Source organism: Pelodiscus sinensis, chromosome 6 (assembly GCF_049634645.1).
Source record: "Pelodiscus sinensis isolate JC-2024 chromosome 6, ASM4963464v1, whole genome shotgun sequence".
Lineage (NCBI taxonomy): Eukaryota > Metazoa > Chordata > Testudines > Trionychidae > Pelodiscus > Pelodiscus sinensis.
Genome location: NC_134716.1, coordinates 31,756,175 through 31,779,684, shown reverse-complemented (window position 1 = coordinate 31,779,684; position 23,510 = coordinate 31,756,175). Strand labels below are relative to the sequence as shown.

Here is a 23,510-nt window from a genome sequence, read left to right as displayed (position 1 = left end):
GGGGCTCGCTCACACGTGGAGCCTAGGTGCAGCAGCAGCAACTGGCCGTAGGGAATGGGGTCCTGCAAAGCGGAGGAAACGCGCCTCCCCAAGTCCGCTGCCAGCCGCGGTCTCGCAGCCTGCCCCCCGGTCGCTGGCCAGCCTCAGCCCGTCTTCCCCCTCCACCCCCCTTCACCCCCCTTCTTTCCCCTCCACCCCCCCTCTATACATCCCAGAGGCTCACTCACCTGGATCCTAGGATCCACCTCCTCCTCCTCTGGCTGGCTCCTCCGGCTCTGGCTTCTGCCTGCAGCAGCAACTGGCCACTGGGAAAGGTGTCCCGCAGAGCTGCCAGCGGAGGAAAAGTGCCTCCCCATGCCTGCTGCGGCCTCGCAGCCTGCATGCCCTCCTTCCCCCAGCAACAAGGTGCCCTCCTCCCCCAACTAACAAGCTGCCTCCCTCCCCCCAGCAACCTGGCTGCCCCCGGCAACAGGCTGCCAAATCAGCGGACAAAAGCAGCCTCTCCGCCCCCTATTATTCCCACCTTTCCCCTCCTCCCCCTATACATGCTGGGCTCCCTGGGCAAACAAAGACTCCACCAAAACAAACAAAGTGCTGGCCTCATTGTGTTAGCAAAAAAAGGACCCTCCTCCTAGAACCCTGGGTGGTGTGTGGAAATAAAGCTATTAGCTCAAAGCACGGTGCAGAGCTGTTTGGTATTTGATGAGTTACTCCTTTAGTCCTGAGTTTGTCACAGGGACAGAAATAGATGTGAAATCTTCTGAACAGGGGAACAGACAGCAAAACAAACATTAGAGGGGAGTTAACCTTTCCCTATGCTATCCAAAACTAAAAAAAATGTTTGGCTAGAGTTTCCCCTACAATATGTACCAGTTCCGACTTACATACAAATTCAACTTAAGAACAAACCTACAGTCCCTATCTTGTACGTAACCCGGGGACTGCCTGTATAGGATATTTCCGTGTTCACATAACCACTTTAAAAATGTAACATTTCAGGTTTGAAGAGAATGGTAAGTGTTTACTTTGACATTTATCCCCTTTCCCAATTGTATGGTGCATTTCAATTTCTGCAAGTTATGATGAGAAGTATAATTACAATCCAAGGCAAATTTTCCAAGTGAAGTGGCAATTTTGGGTCTGGCTGGGATCTTTCAGAGGAATGGTAACACAGAGAAGGAATATTTCAGGAAATATACACATGGAAACCTGTCAACAAGGGCTTCTGTAAAAAAACCTCAACATTAATAAAATGGATAACTACAGAGTAGCTTGTGACTAGCGCTAAAGTAGAAATAAAAGAGAATAAGGATTCTTCCACCCTTGCACATCTGTGTTAGGGCTGACCATAACTCCAGCGTTGGTGCTTGTGGGAGTACTGGAACTATGCCTCCCCTGACTAAATCCAGAGAAAGTGGGCTAAGAGTAAAAGGAACTACATATGGGTCTCCTTCCCCCATGTGCTGGCCAGCAGAGCTCCTTAGCCATTTCGGAGGAGTGAAGCAATAGAAAAAAACTGCATCCTGAAAAGCAAGTCATATCTCCTTTCCTCTGCTCAAAAGAAATGACCCAAGAATGGGGCAACTATGAACCACTCTTATTCAGGGCTGTGGCTAGGCTGGGTGTTTTATCCTTGACAGGAATAAGGAGGTTAAAAACCAGAAGTTGTTATAAAAAAAGTTAAGTAAATTTAAAAGCCTAACCTTGAGTCTTATGACCTCCATGGGATGACCTGTCTTGTCTTTCACACACCTCTCCCACAGAAGATTCTATAAATAGGAATATGCTTTAAAAACCAGAAGCTTTACACAAGTGGTAATTTTCCCAAGTGATGCAGTACACATTTTTCGGGTAACAGTTATGCAGCACTTACCTGAATAAATTCGTTTAGATTTTCTTCAGTTGTGTTTCCTAATATTTCAAATGTAACTGTAACAATACTCTGCAAGTAGAAAGAACTAAGCATTAATATTCAATTACTCTAAAGTAGAACCAAATAAACACTTCAATATCTTATTAAAAAACAACAATAATATAAATCAGGATTTGTAACAAAAAATCCCAAAGGAAAAAATAGCCACATTAATGGTTCTGCTCTAATATAGGTACATTACTCTGGTCATTACAGCTGTTTTTGTCAGTTTAAGGAATATTATAGTCAATACTTATAGGTTTTTTGATGCATAACATTTCATATTGTAGATTTTTTTGCACTAACTGATATTTAGTTCTTATAAATGATTGTTAATATGACAAGACTGTTAATACTGGTTGTTACCCCCCATGCTTTATGAAAACTGGCTAATGAATATAAATATGTATAACTCAAAGACACTTTATGCAAAATACATCATGTGATAAAGTTACAATTTGCTGAATGAGTATATTCTATTTCTGTGCATATGTAAGTTTTGTATGAGGAGTTAGAAATATGAAATGTGAATCTGTTTATAATTCTAAGATTGCTAATGAGAGCCATTACTGATACTCTGGAGACATAATGACCCAATGCTCAAGACAATGTACACGTTTGTTTTTCCTGTTAAGCCCAAACTGTGGTTGGTCCTACAAAGGACATGTGGCCAGGCCATCTGATGTTGAATTTTGGAACTTGTACTTTTCCACTTAAGATGAGAAAAGTTTGAGCTGATCACAAAGCATTCCTGCCTTGGGCAAAATGGATAAAAAGGTGGGAAACCAAAGAACAGGGGTGGTGGCTGGACACCAGGAAATCCCCCATTTACTACCCAAGATAGAAAACATCTAAGATTGGGATTGGGGTGAAGCTAGGAGGCGGCCTAGCCTGTGAAAGAGATGATTAGAACAACTGTTTGGGTTAGAATTTGCATGTGAAAAGTTTCTTAGTGTATTGGGATTAGCTGGCCTATTTTGTTTATTTTGGCTTAACTTACTTTGATCTGCCAGTTTTCATTGGCAAGCACTTAAATCGTACTATTTATAAACTTAATAAAAACACTTTTGTTTATTATCAAGCTCGGTGTAAAAAACTATTACGGTGGGGGTGAGAGCACTGTGCATACTTCTCTTTCATTGATACAGTGGGCTGAGCTTAAAAGCTTTCTCTGTGTAACATTTTTATAGAGTAAGATTGATTTATTTGGGATTTTGATCCTTTTTGGGGCTCTGTTCCTGGTTGTTGCCAACGGCCCTATAGCTGAGCCCTCCTACAGCTGATTCAGCATCAGTGTTGCACTGCAGAGGTGGCTGTTACCCCAACTCTGTGCCTTGGCTGGGAGAGACCCACCTGCAAAAGATGGAATCTAACCCCTGTGGGTGGAGGTCCCAATCGTGATCCATGGCGAAGTTGTGGTTCAGAGTGTCTGCCATGGTGTTGTTGGCTCTTGTTAAGTATGCTACTTTTAGTATGACCTCATGCTGGACACACCAATTCAAAAGGCGGATCGCCTCCGCACAGAGAGATCGGAAACGTGCTCCTCCCTATCTGTTTATGTAGAACATGGTGGTCATCTTGTCCGTAAGGATACAGATGGTTGTGTTGGTGATGGATGAGGTAAAGTGCCTGCATGCACTGAATGGTCGGGGGAGGTCAGGCAGGCCCTTGACCAATGTTTCAAATTTGCTGCTTAAGGGCCTGGCCATCAGAGGAGCATGGTTGTTGTTTGCGGTTCCTCCGGGAGCACTGTCTGAAGCAATTGTACTCATATGGTCTGTATTGAGTACCGTTATAGTATGAGTCCCTGTTTTTATTGTAGGGGGTGCAACGCCTGTGCTTGTATAGTGGTGTGTATATTCCTAGGGTACGCAACGTGATACACAAATGTTTACTGTTGTGCAGGATCTTACCACTGTTGGTTGCAAAAAGCTTGTGCTTATGGAAGGGGAGGTCCTTCACTTTAGTCTGAAGTTCCTTTGGGACCCCTGAAGCTATGATGTTCTCCTCATAACCACAGATGTAGTAGCTATACTTGCTGCAGTATCAGCAATATCAATTGCAGAGAGCAATGCCATGCGAGCAATGGTGTGACCTTCACTCATGATTGCCCTGAGGAAAGACTTCTTAGTGTCTGGCAAATGCTCCATCAGGTCAGCTAATTTAGAGTAATTATCAAAATCGTGATTGGCTAGAAGGGCCGAGTAGTTTGCAATCCTAAGCTGTAGGGTGGTAGAGGAGTACACTTTTTTCTTATCGGCTTTCTTGCAAATTGGCTGGGCCAATGCTGGTGTTTGCCAGATGTTCTCAGACACCTCCATAATCACCTCGTCTATGGGCAACGTGATTCTGCACTGTGATGACGGGCGAATACTCTTTAGGAAATGGTGCTGTTTCTCCTTGACCTCCTGTAATTTTATTTCTTGGGTAGCAGCGACCCTTTTAAAAAGATTTTGAAACTGCTTCAGGTCCGCTGTAGTATGTTAATCATCAGGGGCTATAGCCTCCTCAGGAAGGGAAAAAGAGTTGCCTTGTGGTGACTGTGTTGTCCTGATCATCAGATATTTGACCGTCCTCCTCTTCCGAGTCCGATATGGTCCCGAGTGTGGGATGGTGAAGTTGGCAGGAGCTTTTTCGGTGAGGGTTGTGGGCCACCCAAATGGTACTTAGGCGGTGCCCAATAGTCCCAGGGTGCTCAGTGCGGTGGGTAATGTGGAGGCGGGTAGGACCAGTTTGGATGCCACTGAGGATGGTACGGGCAAGCTGTATAGCGATGACCTTGCTGAGATGTAGTGGGAGACAAATACCGCGAGGAGATTGCGCTCCTCTGTTTGTAGTTGGTCACCCTTATGCACCCGTGTCCATAGTGTGGGGATGAGTATGATGGGTACAGTGCTAGGGACTACTCCCTTGATAGGACTGAAGAGGTTGTCTGTGCTCACTGGAACTCTCCCTAAATTCCTTGTTGTTCATCAGCATTTCTTTAGACCCAGTCTGGCCTGCCTGCAAGCTGACAGTAGCCTGCACCAGAGGAGGCACTGGAGAAGTTGTCGTGCTGAGTGGCGGTGCCGAAGATTTACAATTTATGGCTGGCTCCGCTCCATTCACCAGTGCCGCACGTGTAGGTACTTGCTTCGGCACTGGGGTTTGTCTGTGCGCTTTCCCTGGTGTAGAGGATGAGCATGCAGTTGCTGTGTTCATGCTCAGTCCTGGAGCAGGTGCCGCTGAGGCAGAGCTCGGCACCACAGAACTGGAAATGGCCACCACGTCTCCCCTGGTCATTCTGGGGGAGGGATTAAGCAGTAAGGATCTGGCAGGTGAGACCCTGGTCCTTTGATGCTCCTGAGGTGTCAGAGAGGCTGATCTGTGTTGGGGAGGGTCTGCTGTTTGATCTAAGGAGAGCTCTCCCATCGGCTGTAAAGCCTTCTCCAGAAGGGGCATTCAGAGCATCCGCTTTCGATCTTTTCTTGCCCTGGCCCACAAGCTTCTACAGTGTTCACATTTTTGTGGGGTGTGTGACTCTCCAAGACATCTAATACAGCAGCTATGACCATCAGAAGCTGGTATGGATTCATTGCAGTTGCGGCATTTCTTAAACCCCTGCGAACCAGGCATATTGGAAGCTGTTGGTACTTGGGGCTGAGGGGGAAGGTGATCTTATTTCAAGCGTTGGCAAGCTTGTGTATAAAGGCTGCCGTTTTAGTAAGTCTTTAGTTTTCCCCCCGATTTTCTTCTTCTTCCTCTGCCGTTTTTGTTTGTTTGTTTTTAAAGAATGCAGCTGGCTGGGACAGAGAGAAGCCGCTGTCACTGAAGTGGCTAGTGCAGAGGGAACAGCCTGTTCCCCGGTGTGTTTTTTTTCTTCTTTTGAATTGGGAAGAATGTAACAAGATGATTTGTAAGTGAATGAGGTCAAAAGGTGGTGAAGAGAGTGAGAATTTTCCTGTGAGGAGAGAAGTGCCTGAAGCAGCAGGGGAGCTCCGGCCGCGACAGAGGGCGGTAGAAGAGGAACTGAGGGGAGGGGGTCGGGCTGCGCTAAACTGTCAAACCGCCAGCAGCGCGAGATGCTTGCTGAGCATGTGCGGCCCAACTGCTAACTGCTATGAAAAAGTCTCTGATCCTGCGGCTCCGAGGAAGACTCGTCACCTACAGTGGCGCACCTACGGGGACATCACCCGAAGAAGAACCAATACATGTCACTTTATCTGTATTTTTATTTTCCCCTAAAGGGACTATTATTTTCCGCAGTGCTGTTTTTTTGTAAGACAAAAGGTGCCAGTACTCCAGGCTCAAAGTTGTTGAGGAAAAAAAAAAGAAAAAAAAAAGAAAAAGCCACGCCACCCCAGGAAATGGGTGCCGGGGTGTACTGTCGCAAAAAAAGTACTGATTTTTCGAGTCTTGTGAGTATTGAAATGCGTAGCAGAAAAAATATTTCTAAATGCTTAAAGAGGGCGTAGTCCTGAATATGTGGGTAATCCTGGGAAAATTCTGAGCCAAAAAATTTAAAAGTCTGTGCACAATGTTTTAAAATTCTACAATTTTTATTTGTCAAAACAACAGTATATATTCACACCAATTTCAATTATTTCAAAATACCTGTCAAGTAAATTGGCAACAGATTAATGTGAACAATCACAGCAGAAGGGGATAGCAATAGTTTTATTTGAAAGATCCCTAAAGTAACTCTCAGTGAAGCAATCACAAATAAGGGAGCTGTCTCATCAGGTTAAGTGCTTCTCTGAACCCTCAGCAGTCAAAAGGACTTCCATATCCACTCACCATGAAAACCGCCAACCCTGCCATCAGCTCTCATCCCCTGGTTGTTTTCCCTCACCTCTCCTTAAATACATTTTCATGAGGTTCTTCCTCTCCACCTGCTGAAATTGTGGCTTCAGGTGAGGGAGGTGACATGCAGTTTGTTTACGTGAACCTTCCCTCATTCCCTGATATGCAGCTACCAAGCACAAAGACAATATTTTTTGTCTTTTGTGCACTACTGTATGTTTCAATCAGTCCAGGCTGCGAGATATTCAGACAAGAGAGATCTGAATAAGGATCTTTATATTATTAACCTGTAACATTTCTAGAACACCTTCTTAAATAATTTATACAATTTATTTATTTATTTATTTAATTTCACTCAGCTTGGAAAGCAAAATTGAATATTGGTTTTAGTTTCTAAATCCATTTCACCTTCTAGTTTTCCACAGAAGCACAACACTGCTGTGTTGAAGTTTGCAACACTTCAAGGAAATGTTGATATCAAATATTTTCATTATATTAAAGAAAAATAATAACTGTCATATATTGCAGGGTTTAGAAAGTTTCTTTCCCTCTCCTCATTTAACAGTGGTTGATATTAAAGCATCAATTGCCAACAGTTACTACAAAGACCAGTTAACTTTAAGCTTAGGTTTAGGAAACACTGTAGTACTACTCTATGCACTCCTCAATGAAGGGCCTCGGACATTATTCCAGAGGAGGAAGGCACCCCGCTAGCGGGCCCCCCCGGGGGCCCAAACGCCCCGCCGTGGGCCGTAAACCCAGGCCCCCAGGGGCTAGATCCCCCCTACCGCCGTAACCCAAACCGGCTACCGGATGTACCCATTCACTCAGCCATACTTGTTCCAAAAAGTGTCTATTGTAATGTATGTATTGTTTGTCTCTAAACATTCTCTAATAAACGTCAATCTGTTGGCAAATTATAATGTAATATAATTAAATTAACGTGCTAGCCACATTTTAAAGAAGCACTATCACACTGATTATGTTATTTCAGGGGGTTTCATTTTTATTTGAAGATTACTTTAAAAAATCCTGAATAGTTCTAAATGGTCATTGAAGTAAAATTTGACAAAGCATTCTCATTCAGTGTCTAATGAAGCATTCATATGTTAAAATCACAACTTCCACCTTACCAGTGCTTTCACCTTACCAGTGCTTTCATCATTCATTTACATTTTCATGTCTGAGTTCTAAATAAAATGTTAAACTACATAAGGAGTTTGACATAAAATGTCAAACTACATGCATCTGACGAAGTGGGTCTTTGCCCACGAAAGCTTATGTTCTAACACTTCGGTTACTTTATAAGGTGCCACAGGACTCCTCGCCGCTTTTACATAAGGAGGAAGTGCCTTCTTTCTCCTTTTTAAGTGGCAAAATAAGTGCTATTGAAATGAAAAGAGCAAATTAAACTGGGGCAACAAGGGGTCCTTGAAAGTTCCAAACAGAAAATAAGATGCCACAATTACAGTGCTCTCACACAGAAAAAAAAACCTACATGCCTATTAAAGAAAAGAACATTTTAAATACAGTGATCCCTATATGTGCCGGTAGCATCTTACTATAGACAGATACAAATGGTCCAAAGGTGAATATTAAAGCAAAAACCTATTTCAAATCAGAGAAGAAATTTTGGAATACATTTATGAACTAATCTGAAAAAAAAAACAGAAAAATATGCAAGGTAGTTTATAAAAGTGTCAGTGACCTTTACCTGTCAGAAATAAATAACTGTGCCTCACTAAACCAGAAGACAGAGTCAATATTTTTTGAATAAATATATATCCTGAGTACAAAGAATGTAGTTTTGTTCTATAGATTTCAAAGTATATTGAATTTTGTAATTCATTGCATATTTTGTAGCTCTGGTTACTTATGCTGATGCGATACCAGTCTGTTCATGTGGTATGTTTGAATGAAGAAGCACTTGCCCCCATCCCTGTTCAACTGTCGTAAACAGAACAGTGGAAACAAAAACTTATTACAACTTACAAAACACAAATAATGTTTACACACATTAATAGTTTTTTTCTTATAAACCACTACAAATATACTACAAACACTAGATGGATACAACCCTCCAATTTTCCATGTTCACCAGCATTAACAAATTGGAGGTAGAACTGCAAAGCTTTATATGAAAACAGGCACCAACATACCATCTTTCACAACATTTTACAATTTTTGTGCTACAATAGTAGGTGAAACGGACAGGGTGTATGGAAGTGTTTGGGGGAAGGTAAGTAGTCAATATGAGAGGAAAAAATTACTTACGTCACAACATGGAAATTAATACATATAGTTAAGTTATGGTAAAAGGTGGGGTCCATAAGGATTACAGCAGAACTCCCTATATCCAATCTAACTGGAACAAGAGTCCGGTCAGATCATAAAAAATCTGGATAATCTGGAGAACGGGTAAGTATGAGGTTGCAACACCATTTAGCAGCCAAAGGAGAGACCTTCTGGATCTGTGTGAGCTGGTTATTTGGTTAACGCAGAAAGCTGGATAATGGCAGGTTAGAAAACCAGGGTTCTATTGTACTTTTAATGTCTTTGCTATTCATAGTATACAGGTTGACTAAGAGTATTGATGACAAAATCTCCAAGCAAGGTTCTAATTGGTACTAAAGTTGGAGTTATATCAATGAGCCATCCAAAGGATTTGACTGATCTAGGTAATAAAACTGCATTTGCCACCTGCTACCCAATATAGAAAAAAGGTAGAACAACTAGTCTAGGGACAAAGAACCAATTTTATCAGGTTAATGTGTGTTCTTTGGCTGATATGAAATGCGGTATTTGGAGAACAGCCCTCAAAAGGAGTCTGCTGCCTCTGCTTCCCTATGCAACAAGATGATGTGCAAATTAGTAGTTCTGGACTAGTTTTTCTATTAAAAAAATGTAGTGGATAATTTTTAGCAGAGGCTCAAAGCTTATACTTAGCTCAGACTCTATTATATTTTATATGACCTTACTTGGGTGATTCCATGATATCCACAAGGCTCTCTGGGGGACATGTCCACGTACCGAACAAACAAAAAATTCTCAGCTTTCACTCTTCTCTGTGACTTTCATTGTCTTATCTCTGCCTGTCTCATACTGAAAGCTATTTTACCCTGTATAGCAGCAAGCACATTATCAATGCTTAATAAGCAATACAATAAACATCAAACACATGTCTATTTCTGTAGCTTTGATAAACTGGGCATTGATTTTTTGTTTAGGAATATTTAAGGAAGAAAACATTATATTTTCCATTAATCAAGAAAAATCTAAGATTTAATAATAGAATACAGTAATTCCTCATTTAACACATGCCCGCTTAACACATTTTCGCGATAGCACGATTTTTTTTTAGGGAATGTTTTTTGAATTACACAACTGTCCTCGGAATAACATGATTTCCCCAGCCTGCTCGTTGCTCACGGCTGTGTGGGGCTTCCCCCACCTCCCTGCAAATTGGCAGAGGGTTCGCCACTCACTGAGCCGTTCCCCACTGACTCCCTCTCGCCAAATTCCTTGCCCCCTCTCCTCTGCCCCCGCTTGCAGGCCGGCAGCTGGGTTTCCCCAGCTGGCCCGTTGCCGGCAGCTACGTAGGGCTTCCCCCGCCTCCCTGCAAAGTGGCGGAGGTTTCACTGCTCGCCGTGCCGTTCCCCAGCGCCGCCCCCCCCCCCTTGCCAGATGCAGTGCGGGTCCTGGCAGACTCGTCACAGGGGCGTACTCCCAACCCAATACCCCTCATTTCTCCTTCCCTTCCCTGCTATAACACAGTCCCCTTTCTCCCCCAACCTTATGTCCCGGTCTCAACAGACACCATTGCTTGAAACGCAAACTCCACATTTTCCATTATTTTCAATGGGGAAATTGACACCGTGTAACATGTTTTCACTTAACACGATCATATTCTGAAACATATCTATAGCGTTAAATGAGAAATTACTATACTAGGACTGGAAGGGACCTCAAGAGGTCATAGAGTCCAGATCATTTTGAATTATGACCCGATCCGCCAAAGCAGTCGCAACCCCTCCCAGCTTGGTATCATCTGCAAACTTAGTAAGCGTACTTTCTATGCCAATATCTAAATCACTGATGAAAATATTGAACAGAGCCGGTCCCAAAACAGACCGCTGCAGAACCCCACTTGTTATACCTTTCCAGCAGGATTGAGAACCATTAATAACTACTCTTTGAGTATGGTTATCCAGCCAGTTATGCACCCACCTTACAGTAGCCCAATCTAAGTTGTATTTGCCTAGTTTATTGATAAGAATATCATGCGAGACTGTGTAAAATGCCTTACTGAAGTCTAGGTATACCACATCCATCGCTTCTCTCTTATCCACAAGACTCATTATCCTATCAAAGAAAGCTATCAGATTGGTTTGACATGATTTGCTCTTTACAAATCCATGCTGGCTGTTCCCTATCACCTTATTATCTTCCAAGTGTTTGCAGATAATTTCCTTAATTACTTGCTCCATTATCTTCCCCGGCACAGAAGTTAAACTAACTGGTCTGTAGTTTCCTGGGTTGTTCTTGTTTCACTTTTTATAGGTGGGCGCTATATTTGCCCTTTTCCAGTCCTTCTGGAATCTCTCCTGTCTTCCATGATTTTCCAAAGATGATAGCTAGAGGCTCAGATACCTCCTCTATCAGCTCCTTAAGTATTCTAGGATGCATTTCATCAGGCCCTGGTGACTTGCAGGCATCTAACTTTTCTAGGTGATTTTTAACTTGTTTTTTTTTATTTTATCTTCTAAACTTACCCCCTTCCCACTAGCATTCACTATGTTAGACATTCCTTCAGACTTCTCGGTGAAGACCAAAACAAAGAAGTCATTAAGCATCTCTGCCATTTCCAAGTTTCCTGTTACACCCTCCTCACTGAGTAGTGGGCCTACCCTCTCCTTGGTCTTCCTCTTGCTTCTAATGTATTTATAAAAAGTCTTCTTGCTTCCTTTTATTCCCGTAGCTAATTTGAGCTCATTACGTAAGTTGGATCCGCGTAACCCGGGGACTGCCTGTATGGCTAACAGCACATATTTAGTTAAACATAATAAACCATATTAATGGAAAACAATGAATATATTCAAATTATTCTATAAAACATTAATTACACTTAGTTAATGCCAACTATAGAGCATCATATGATTAGTGTACAATGTCTAACATGTAAGAATTACCCTAATGGATTTTGTTATCAATAGGTCTAAATGCAGGTTTAGTACTTACTTTATCTAGATGTGGGTGTGTGGTCTGTACATGCTGCAGCTTTTTCTGCAAACTGAAAACAAATAAACTTGAATCTTGCATTGTATTACAGTACAGGAGTCAAATACTTAGCTAATTCGTATTACTAAAGTATGAAAAGGACTGCAAGGAATATATAAACATAAATGAGTTATCTAGTCCTGATAGTGTAAAATTCAAACAAGTAGGACAACATAATAAATATGAATATATGTAAAATATTTTTGCTCTGTTTTATTTTGAGATACATATGCAATCCTAAGTAATGTGCACCAATAAAAGCATGTTTTGATCACTATACATATAAAGTCCATATACACATTTTATCTATTATATATAAAAGAGAATGTTTGTATGTCTGTGCGCTAATAACTTGGACACTATAAGAGCTACCGCAACCAAACTTTGCATGAGATAAAACTTTCTCCTGAATGAAAGGTTAAGGGAGGAAAGAGATGAGAGACCGAAGCCTCTCCCCAGGGCTGCACGGAGCTTGACAGTGCAGGGAGAAGCAGCGGGGACAGTCGCTCACTAAGGTTGGTGGAGGGATAACTTGTCATCAAGGAGAAGGTTTTAAGGGACTGTGGGAGGGAAGAGATGAGAGACCGACACCTCTACCAGGGGCTGCACGGAGCTTGGCAGTGAGGGGAGAAGCAGCTTCCCAGGGGAAGTGGTGGGAACAGTCTCTCACTAAGGCCGGCGGAGGGACAAGGAAGCGGAGGGTGGGCTCAGGCGCCAGTGGCAGGCGCGCGGCTCCCTTTCCCCTCCCTCCCTCCTCTCAGGCTCCTCACCTCAGTTATATCAACTTTCCTAAGCAAACGCAGGGTAACTCCAGCTAGTATTTTATAATGGATAGCAGCAGGCATGAAAGTTACTTTAATTACAGCACACTGAACAAATGTGATAAAAGTCATGTGATAATCAGGGAGCCCAGAGAAAAAAAAGTAGCAGTAATCTATACAAAACATGGCCAGAGTATGTTCAAGCATGCTGGAGCAGTAACAATTGTATGAAAGACATTTTTTTTGAGATATGGCATAGGAAAAGCCAGAAAAAAAGTAACAGTCTTGCCATGGCCATTCTGTGAATTGGATCAATGACTGGCTAATACAGATCATGACAACAATGATTTGATTATATATACACAATTTTCAATAGGCAAAAATTTTTGAAGTGCCTTCTTTGTAATTATTGGCTTTCAGAAATCTTATTTTAAGAAAAATATTACCTATATATTTATCTGCACCTACACTTTCAGAATGCTTCACATTTAATCAGATGCAAGGGATGGAGAGAAATTGTAAAAGGCACTGCTTGAATATGCGCAGATGAACATTTTCCAGCAGATTATGCCTTCAACAATTGTAGCACATATTCAGCTACAGGGAAGCCAAGAACTTCAAAACAAAACATCTGCAAGGTTTAAGAAGAACAGTGAGGGGTAAATAGGCAAGAATGGGTTTAGAAGAGGGGAGGGGGAAAGTTTGTGTGTAGACAAGCTGTTGGAGTGAATTAGTCACCCCAGGAGTCATGGTAAGGAGGGTGTCAAGTTTAATCCTTCACAGCTGGTTAATCTTTGAAGGATTTTCTTTGTTTTGCAACTATACAATACATCTAATGTAAAAGAAGGAATTAAGTACCCATAACTTTAACTTTGTTTTTTTAATCACTGCCATACATAATTTCATAGCTATAATTTCCTTTCTGTAACCCAAACATAGTAAATGGAAAGGACCCTTTGAATATCTTAGTGACATTTGCTAATGTAAACAAAGTTAAAGGGGACAAAGGATAAAAAGGGAATCATTCTTAAAATTAATCAAATAATTTTATTACTATGCAAGTTAAATTTATGATCAAATGGCAAAATACAAGAGTTTACATTTCTTAGTTCTAACATGCACAGACAGCTAGCAAAAATACAGTTTTTGCAAGTAATAATAAAGGTTTTGAAATTAGCATTCACTGTAATACTCTAAAAATGCAGCACATCAATCCACTTATTATCAAAACAAAGGGCAAATTGAGTCATGGGACCAGTATTACTAAGAACACCAGGCAAAAAAACATTGTATTCCTTTTCCCTTCTTCAAATCATGTTTTTAAAAGTTACTAGGGGCAGAAGAAAGGACCTGTAGCATTTACTAAAGAAAAGTATACTATGGGACAGCTCCTTTATAGCTGATAATTAAATTAATTCCTAACATGAGACACCCTTGTTACTTTAGTCCTAATCCTATCAAACACACATCATATCACTTTGTGTGATATTTTGTGGTGCAGAATAATCCAATAAGGACCAACATGAAGCCACAACATAAAATTTCACTGTGGCCTAAGACTCTACATTTGAGCCTAAATCTCCAAGAGAGATGGGTCAGAACACACCACATTTTGGTGGACTCAAAATCTGAATTGTACTTTATGGCTCAGAATAATTTTACCCTAACAGAAAAGGCTTATGCAGCAATTTACTGTGCATAGAACCCTCAATAGTGTCTCACTTTAAATTTAAGTCTACCTGTAATGTCCATTCTCACTTTAATTATTACAAATTATTTAAAAGAGAAGTGCTGCATGGGGCAAAAATGGTGTTAAAAAACTATGTTAAATAAAACATTTTTATGCATCTCAGACTGTAGCTTTTCTTGTGTCATTTTTTGCTCTTCGTCCACATTGTACATGGCAGGGGAAAGAGATACAATTGTATTATTTGTCAGCTCGGTGCATGAAAATAAAAACAAATGCTGATCAATCAGATACATTTCCAAATAGCATGGCTTGTTAGAACTGTGACTTAAATTTCACAATTTTAATTGTAGAAAAAATACTCAAAATAAAGTATGGTATGATTTTCACACAAAGCCTTATTTAATGTGCAGGCTTATATCAGTAGTTTGAGTACACATTTTACTTTTCAAGAACACTAGAGTAAAGCAACAAAACATCTTTCAAACATTAGAACCTCAAGAAATTCAGAACTAACATCCCAAATAAAGTAACTCATGCTATGTCAACTCTATGTCTGTACAAATGCCAGTTTATCGTCACCCTAATTTGCATGTAGCTTATCTACACACTACACCACAGAATGCACACCTCAGAAACTGGTTCTATTAGTTTCATACATATGTTTCCAATATAAACTGCAGTAATTTGTCACTGTATATTTTTGTTCTTTGTGTATAAGTGCACTTGTGTCAAGTTATAGACTGATTTATTTTTGTTGTTGTTGTAAAGCATACAATGTAAGAACAGAGAGAAAGTTTTAAAGCAGCATAACTCCATACACTCTATTCTGAGCTCAGCGGTGAATCTTTAGAGTAAATGAGTGTAAGGATCTACACCCTGCATGAGAGGAGGATAGCTGCCAATGGCTGTTACTCTTCCCTTCCATACAGGTGCAAAGAATGACAAAATCCTGGCTTCCACCCTCAAAAAGTTGCTGGCCAGCTGGACAGAGAGTGGAGGTGGGGTGGAGAAAGAGTAAGCCTATGTTAGGAAAAGGACTGCTGAAGTTTTACTTCCTCAGTGGAGGAAGTGGGAAACAGGATTTTAATCACAATACTAACTCAGCAAGACAGCTTGATCTCTGCCCTGTTCCTGGGCAGCACAGATACATGCTGTCTCTTACTTGGGCAGGGGCTACATGGCAAGATGCCAATCCAACCTTATAGGAATCTGATTCAGACATTGTAGTTAATTAAGACACCCTGGCAAGTGCTGATAAAATGAAACTTAATTTTATGACTGGATAAGGTGACCATTTTCTGATTTTCTGTAGGCATTATTTTGCGGAGGAAGAGTTAAGACAGTCTGAGGGTATGTCTAGACTACTGCATTTTGTCGACAGAAGTTTTGTTGACAGTATCTGTCGACAAAACTTCTGTCGACAAAGAGCGTCCAGACACATTGAGTTCTGTCGACAAAGCAAGCTGCTTTGTCGACAGAACTCCGTAGTCTGGACGCAGTGTTACAGGCAATAGCACCTTCTGTCGACAGAACTCTGTCGACAGAAGGTGTTATGCCTCGTAAAATGAGGTATACCGGCGTTGACAAAACTGCTGAGTTCTGTCGACGTTATGTCGACAGAACTCAGCGGTAGTGTAGACGCTGGTATAGTTTTGTCGACAAAAGTCCACTTTTGTCGACAAAACTCAGTAGTCTAGACACACCCTGAGAGACTTAATTGAGAAAAGCAAACTTAACTTGATACTTTCTGGGTGCTACACCTGCAATCCACAGAGAATCTCTAAAAGTAATGTGGGTGAGAACTGGACTGAAGGAATACATAATGAAGATACTATGTGCCCCTTCCTGTGGGCAGGATCAATCCACAGTGAACCACCCTCACAAGTTTTTTAATAGAATAAAAACATGTTTTCCACTGTAAAGTGAACAAGTTACATTTTAAGCTGCCTCTCTCTGGAAGAAAAGGGACTGAAGCTTTTTCTTCTTCAAATGAATGCTAAGGTTTTGTATTGCCTGATGATGTTATTAACGTTAGTATTAGTAACTTTTGTAATTACACACATTCATCGTGAAATGTGTGTCTTGGGCAAAAGATATCGCCCAGTAAAGTCGGAGTTTTCTCTTTGCTACAAAATGGCAAACAAATATTAAAGTTGGCTTTGTTATTAATAACATTTAAGTTTTCCAAATGCAATATCTCCTTGTTCAATTAATTTCAAACGTTAAATAAAATGTGTCGGATGCCTAGGTGATTAATGTGAAGATCAATTAAGAATTTTAAACAAGAGATTAAAATTGGATTTAAAAGTAGCAACTCAATTGCAATTTTAAAGTGATAATGTCTATTTAGTATGACCATTTCTTATGATTTACTGTATAATCAATTGTGAAAATAAAGATTATAAATTATACTGTACCTTAATCCAGATAAGCTGTCAAAAGCATGAAGGTCTAAAACTTCACAGAGATCAACTCTAAAAGAATAAAGAAACTTTAATAAAAGCCATACTTTTCTCAACTTAAATATTTTATAGTTGTGAACAAAACTACAAAAAAGTTCAGCTACGACACAGGTTTTGGTCGACTTTAAGGAACTAGTTATTTTCTTATTGAAAATATAAAAGCAAAGATATGGTTAAAAGGAAAAATCCACAGGCTTATGGGTCTTGGCCAATATTATTATTAAACATGCCCCCAACAGCAAGTACACAAAGCTGTTTCTAGGATGAAAGATTTTTAAGGTACAATACATAGCATACATAAACCTCTTCTTTAGTTTATGACCAGCTGCGTCTAAACTGTCTGTTCTCAGTAGTACTCCATAAACTCATATTAAAGTCACAAAAACACTAAGGCAGATTGTAAATGCTCCTACCACTTGCATAATATTGGCCTGACAACAGATAGAAAAAAATCTTAAAGGATGTATGCTCTCAAGTACTAAGCTAATATTACTGTTAATCTGTGTAACTATTCCCAGTTTTGAACAGAGAGTACAAGATAGACAAACAGTGTCACCTGTGAAGAGTATTTAACCAGGAACATAGCAGTTGACATATGGATCACATCTGAAGCCAGAGGAGTCCAGAATCCTACTGATCAGCATCAAAGTAAGGTGTAAGAAGCCTGTAGTAACTCTTTATAGCTAGATAATGACTTCAGCCCTGAAGCATGAGGTTTAATATCCCTTCCAAAAGTGTTAGCATAAACTATAACAACTCTGGATTTTGCTGTTATCCATACAAATGTCCAATTTTTTTTGTATCTTGCTAATTTCTTGGCATCAACAACTTCTAATGATCTCTAATTCACCACTGCATTAAATCCAGGATGACTGAAATACAGCTACAGTCCCCTCCCCTCTCCTAAAAAGCCATTTAGTGGGCAATATGATCCATGAGATGTGTTAAAGATTATTATATACTGCTACGTTTTCTTCATAAAGGTACTTGAAATGGAAAGATTCTGCACTAGCTCCTGCAGAACATCTCCCTCTGCCACTGCGCAATAAGGGTCTGATTCCTTTATACTCCTTTTCCCATTTATACCCTGCACACAGGTGCATGCATAAGACTTAGGATTTGTCCTGTTGCATGGATGTCACAGTAAGTATGACGAAATCAGCTCAAACACAGACATCCAGATTTAAATATTGTCCAGCCAATATGCCAGATTATTAGCATAATTAAATCATATACAAAGTGTGAGAACTCCCTCTCCAACCTCCACATTTTTTTCCCCAGCTGGACTTGGGGTCACCATTGTGTTCTCAGACATTATCCTCTCTGTCTACATAGCTAACTGTTGCAATAGCAGAATCACACACATCATTACCAGGTTTACAGTCTGTAGATTCATGATACTAGCAATAGTTAATGAAATCTAGAGTCTTGCTGCAGAAGTTAAAAAAAAAAACACAAACTTTTAAAACCAAAAGCTGCATTAGAACAAAGGAACTACTGTTAAGGCCCAAATTTATAAAAAAATGCTCAGAATCCATAAGAGGGGTGATTTTCAGACAGGCCCAGCTCCCATTTAGACAAGTAAATGAAGTGCTCAACATCCAGCAACTTGCCTCTGTTGCCAGTGGTGGCTGCTGAATGCAGAATAGTTTTCAAAATTTAGGCCTAAATGTTAAAAAGCCCACTGAAGTTACTAACTTTTTTGTGTTAAAAAGAGACACATGCTGACTTAACAGACATGATTTTGGTGAGACCACTAGAAAAACAGTAAGTGAGCAATGGGAAACACTTCATAATAAATGAGTTAATGATGAAGGGCCCTCTGTAAGTGCTATTTATTCTTGTTCCAAGTATTCTTCAGCATAACTTCAAAAGTTAATAAGAAAGGAGTGTGAAGTTGCAGACACTCCTTAAATACATTTCACCTTCCTACTTCAACAAAGCAACAAAAACAATATGAGGACAATCCGTATAAATTAACATGACAGTCACTGCAGAGAAGACTTTTCATAGTGTAACTGTTTAGCAGCAGGACATAAAATTTCCAGCACGGAGTAGATTGCAAGCAGAATTTCAAATAAGTTAAATCAATGGACATGTTAACAAGATTAAAATTTTTGTGAACACTGACCATCAGATAAACTCACACACTACCATCTGAAAATTTAATAAAATTCCATGCTGCTACCAAAAAAAAAAAAAAAAAGCCTTTCAACCTATGTTCCTACATTGGCACCAACTACAGTCTTATCTGAGCACCTCCCATGAGTAAAAATGGCAATCTCTCTTCCCCTTCCCTGTTAGGAAGAAGCAAACTTAAGGGTTTTTTGTTGTTTTGGTTTGGTTTTAATAACTACTGAACATGCAAGAGAAGAATGTTGATGCAAGCAGAGGGTATGTCTACACTACAAAGTTAATTCGAACTAACAGACGTTAGTTCGAATTAACTTTGATAGGCGCTATACAGGCAAACCGATAGTTCGAACTTAATTCGAACTAGCGGAGTGCTTAATTCGAACTAGGTAAACATCATTCTACAAGGACTAACGCGTAGTTCGAATTAAGTACAGGCAGTCCCCGGGTTACGTACAAGATAGGGACTGTAGGTTTGTTCTTAAGTTGAATTTGTATGTAAGTCGGAACTGGCTTCCAGATTCAGCCGCTGCTGAAACTGACCAGCGGCTGATTACAGGAAGCCCGAGGCAGAGTTGCTCTGCCCTGGGCTGCCTGGCATCAGCCGCTGATCAGTTTCAACAGCAGCTGAATCTGGACGCCTAGGAAAGAGCAGCTGGGGCGCTGCTTTGCAAAGCCTCGGGGGAAGCCGGCAGCGGGACAGCCCAGGCGCGCCTGGGCTGCCCCACTGTCCTAGCCCCTCCGCGGCTTTGCTCCACGTCTTCCTGGTCTGCAGACCAGGGAGACGCGGAGCAGCTTTTCTCGCCCCGGAGTACACGGGCAGCGGGACCGCGAGGTCCCGCAGTCCGTGTCCTCCGGGGCGAGAAAAGCCCCGTTCGTAACTGCGGATCTGACATAAGTCGGATCCGCGTAAGTCGGGGACTGCCTGTAGTTCGAATTAAGGGCTGTGTAGCCCCTTAATTTGAACTAGTGAGGGGCTAGCCCTTCCCAGCTTTCCCTGGTGGCCACTCTGGGCACCACCAGGGAAACTCTTCTGCCCCCCTCTCAGCCCCGGAGCCCTTAAAGGGGCACGGTCTGGCTACGGTGCCCGTGCCAGGTGCAAGCCTGCCAGCACCCAGCCAGCAGACCCTGCACCTAGCAGGCACGAGCCAGCCACCCGCTGCCACCCAGCCCTCCGCCTCTTCCCGGGACCAGGCTGGCGGATCCCGGGAGCCTACCCAGGTCCGCAAGAGGCGGGTGCCCACCTGATCTAGTGCCGAGATCGTGAACCTCATCCACGACCTCCGCACTAGGCACAGGAAAGTGGCCGTCTAGGGCAGGATAGCTGCCAGCCTGGCCACCCAAGAGCAGGTTTGCATGAAAATCAGGGTGGTCCAGTGAGACCCCTGAGCCCTGAGCTTAGAATGTCCGTACTGGGTCAGACCAAAGGTCCATCTAGCCCAGTAGCCTGTCTGCCGACAGCGGCCAACAGTAGGGACCCTGGAGGAGATGGACCGAAGACAATGACCAAGCCATTTGTCTCGTGCCATCCATCTCCAGCCTTCCACAAACAGAGGCCACGGACACCATTTCTACCCCATGGCTAATAGCACTCCATGGACCCAACCTCCATGAATTTATCTAACTTCTCTTTAAACTCTGTTATAGTTCTAGCCTTCACAGCCTCTTGCAGCAAGAAGTCCCACAGGCTGACTCTTTGCTTTGTGAAGAAGAACTTTCTGTTATTAGTTTGAAGCCTGCTACCCATTCATTTCATTTGGTGTCCTCTAGTCCTTCTATTATGGGAACTAATGAAGAACTTTTCTTTATGCAGCCTCTCCCCACACCACTCCTGCTTTTATAGACCTCTATCATATCCCCCCTCAGTCTCCTCTTTTCTAAACTGAAAAGTCCCAGTCTCTTTATCCTCTCTTCATATGGGACCTGTTCCAAACCCCTGATCATTTTGCCCTCCCCTCTCCCACCCTCTCTCTTCCCCTCTTCCGCCTCCTTTTCCCAATCTCCCCAGAGGTTAACCCCCGCCCCAACCCTGAGTATTGTTAAATAGAGTTTCTATTTTTGAACACACGTGTCCTTTATTTTGTACATCAGGAAGGGGGGCTAGAGAGGGGTAAGTGGAAGGAGGTGAGGGAGGAATGGGGTACGAGCCCCCAATGGGGAGGATTGGGGTGGCTCTGCGGGCTCTTCAGGGTGGAAGCTCTCCTCCAGCCCCCCGATTGACCCTCCCCCGGATGGCAGCCTGAGGCAAGTGCAGCCAGGCTGGTGGCCGAGTGCTGTGATGTGCCGAGTGTGGGCATTCAGGGCAATCCAAGCCAAGACTGCTTTGCTGTCCCTCATCGAGGTAGACAAGCAAGCGGGGAACCCCTGAGAACTGTCTGTCCAGGGGGTCGGGTCCCTTTAAGCACAGCCCTCGGCTAGCCTGAGACAGCAGCTCCACGCTCTAAGTCCTAATCTGATGCCCTGCCGGCACTGCTTCCGGCCAGCCTTAACCTCGGTTCAGGGTCCACTCAATGTGGACAGGCTAGTTCGAATTAGCAAAATGCTAATTCAAACTAGTTTTTAGGTCTAGATGCACTAGTTCAAATTAGCTTAGTTCGAATTAACTAATTCGAATTAAGTTAGTTCGAATTAGTGCTGTAGTGTAGACACACCCAAAGGTACTATCAAGGGAGACTGCGGGAAAATATGCACATTCTGTATTTAGTTCCAAATGCTTGAGGGTTATTCTTATTTCACTTGGCAATCTTGGCCCAGCTTCCATCTGCTATACCCACAATTCTTCTCCTACTGAGCAACAGGTTTTTTTTGTTCCACTGACAAAATTCACCACTGACGGTCAAAAGAAGGAGAGCTGTCCTTTAGGTGTTAAAAAATAACTCCAGGGAGGGTTCTGAAAAAAAATAGCGATGTTGAACTGGGCTCTGTGTTCAACAGGAAGCCAGTACAAAGTGGAAGGGTGTATTGCTAAGAACCTATGCTGCTGAGCAGGCAGGCTGCTGAAGCCTAAACTATTCTATTTAAAACTTAAAAAACAATGGTCTTGCAGCACCTTAGAGACTAACCAAAAATGTAAATAGTATCATGAGCTTTCATGGGCACAACACACTTTTTCAGATGAATGGAGCAAGCAAGCCATTCTTTCATTTGTAGCTACATAAAATGTTAGTAGTTGAGCTTAGGTCTGCCTCTCACCAGATACTTGTTTGACAAAATCTGATGCAATCTTTTGGATTCCCACAGAAGAAAGTGCATTTTTGGCGTAGTCTGGGTGTCCAAATGTAGTGCAGAATGAAAGAGGACCCAGAGCTCCAGACCAATAAAATGAGAGATGTCTTTAATGGAGGAGGTAGTTATGCAGATTTCTGCAGAGCACTTCCTCCATCTTGCCACTATCATCTCTATTTTGTCTGGGTTCAGCTTCAGCTAGTATCTCTTGGTATAAGTACTGATCTCACGGTAGGAAGTAATAGAATCCTTTATATTAAAAGGATGCATAGCTGTGTGTGACCTGTCCGTTGTTGGCATGCTTTCCTCTGGTGTATCACTAGCTCTCCCAATAACTGATATACATAACAACAGAATGAAGGAGAGAACTGACTTGTGGGACCATCCAAGTGAATTGTGAAGATGAAGGAACAGCTGATAATAAAGACCCTTTGGTTCATTCCTAAAGAAATGATCTAATGTGATTCAGGGTATAGTAACCCCTATGATGCCTATAAAGACAGAACAGTAAAGGTTAATGGTCACAAGATACCATTGGACCTCCCTTGAGCAGCACGCTCAGGACCCAAGCAGTCCTGAATCAGGGAGTTTGCCTGACCAGTGGAGGTCAAGACTCCTCTCCTGGCTATCTGTTTTGCTCTTGGGTGACAGCCCTGGGCATTGGGCTCGCCCGCTTCCTGCCCTGGCTAGGACTGTGCTCCATACTGCCAGTCTTACCAGGGCTGAGCTCCCCGCTGTTGGTCCTGGCCAAAGTGCCAGTCCTGCCCTGTCCAGGCTGTGTTCCTGACCCCCTGACCAGTCAGGGCTCACTAGACCAGCAGTATCTGTGGTCCTGCTGAACTACAGATGTTGCTGGATCAGAGAATCCCAGATTTTAGAGTTTCAACCTGTAGTTATGCACCAGAGCATTTTGTGCTTTCTCTGTTCCATATGCTTAGGTATAACATTTCGAAATTTGCCCAGCTTATTTTCAAAATACACAACAGAAGGTAATTGTTAATAGTTCAAATAGAATTGTTTCAACAACTTAATTTAATAAGAATAACACCACAGCAGCCCCACACTGTGGCATTTAATTTCAGAAAGGGGAATTTCATAAAAATGAGGTTAAACAGAAATTAAAAGGTGCCATGCCAAAAGTAAAATCCCTGCAAGCTGCATGGAAACTTTTCAAAGACACCATAATAAAGGCTCAAATTAAATGTATACTCCAAATAAAAAAACAACACAAAAAGACAACCAAAAAAGTGCCACCATGGCTTAACAAC

General features: G+C 42.0%; 1 protein-coding gene across 3 annotated transcripts in view; it reads right to left on the bottom strand.

Moving 5' to 3' along the window:
• The window catches only part of ZNG1A (Zn regulated GTPase metalloprotein activator 1A), a 56,108-nt gene that overhangs the window by 3,025 nt on the left and 29,573 nt on the right, over positions 1-23,510 (bottom strand). For 2 of the 3 annotated variants that reach the window (XM_075931672.1, XM_075931675.1), the window contains 4 exons: positions 16,840-16,896; positions 11,933-11,984; positions 1,874-1,942; positions 1,704-1,769 (listed from right to left, as the gene is read on the bottom strand). In XM_075931672.1, coding sequence (XP_075787787.1) covers positions 1,704-1,769; positions 1,874-1,942; positions 11,933-11,984; positions 16,840-16,896 — 244 coding nt within the window. The remainder of the gene's footprint in view (positions 1-1,703; positions 1,770-1,873; positions 1,943-11,932; positions 11,985-16,839; positions 16,897-23,510) is intronic. The other variant, XM_075931674.1, reaches the window with a different exon arrangement.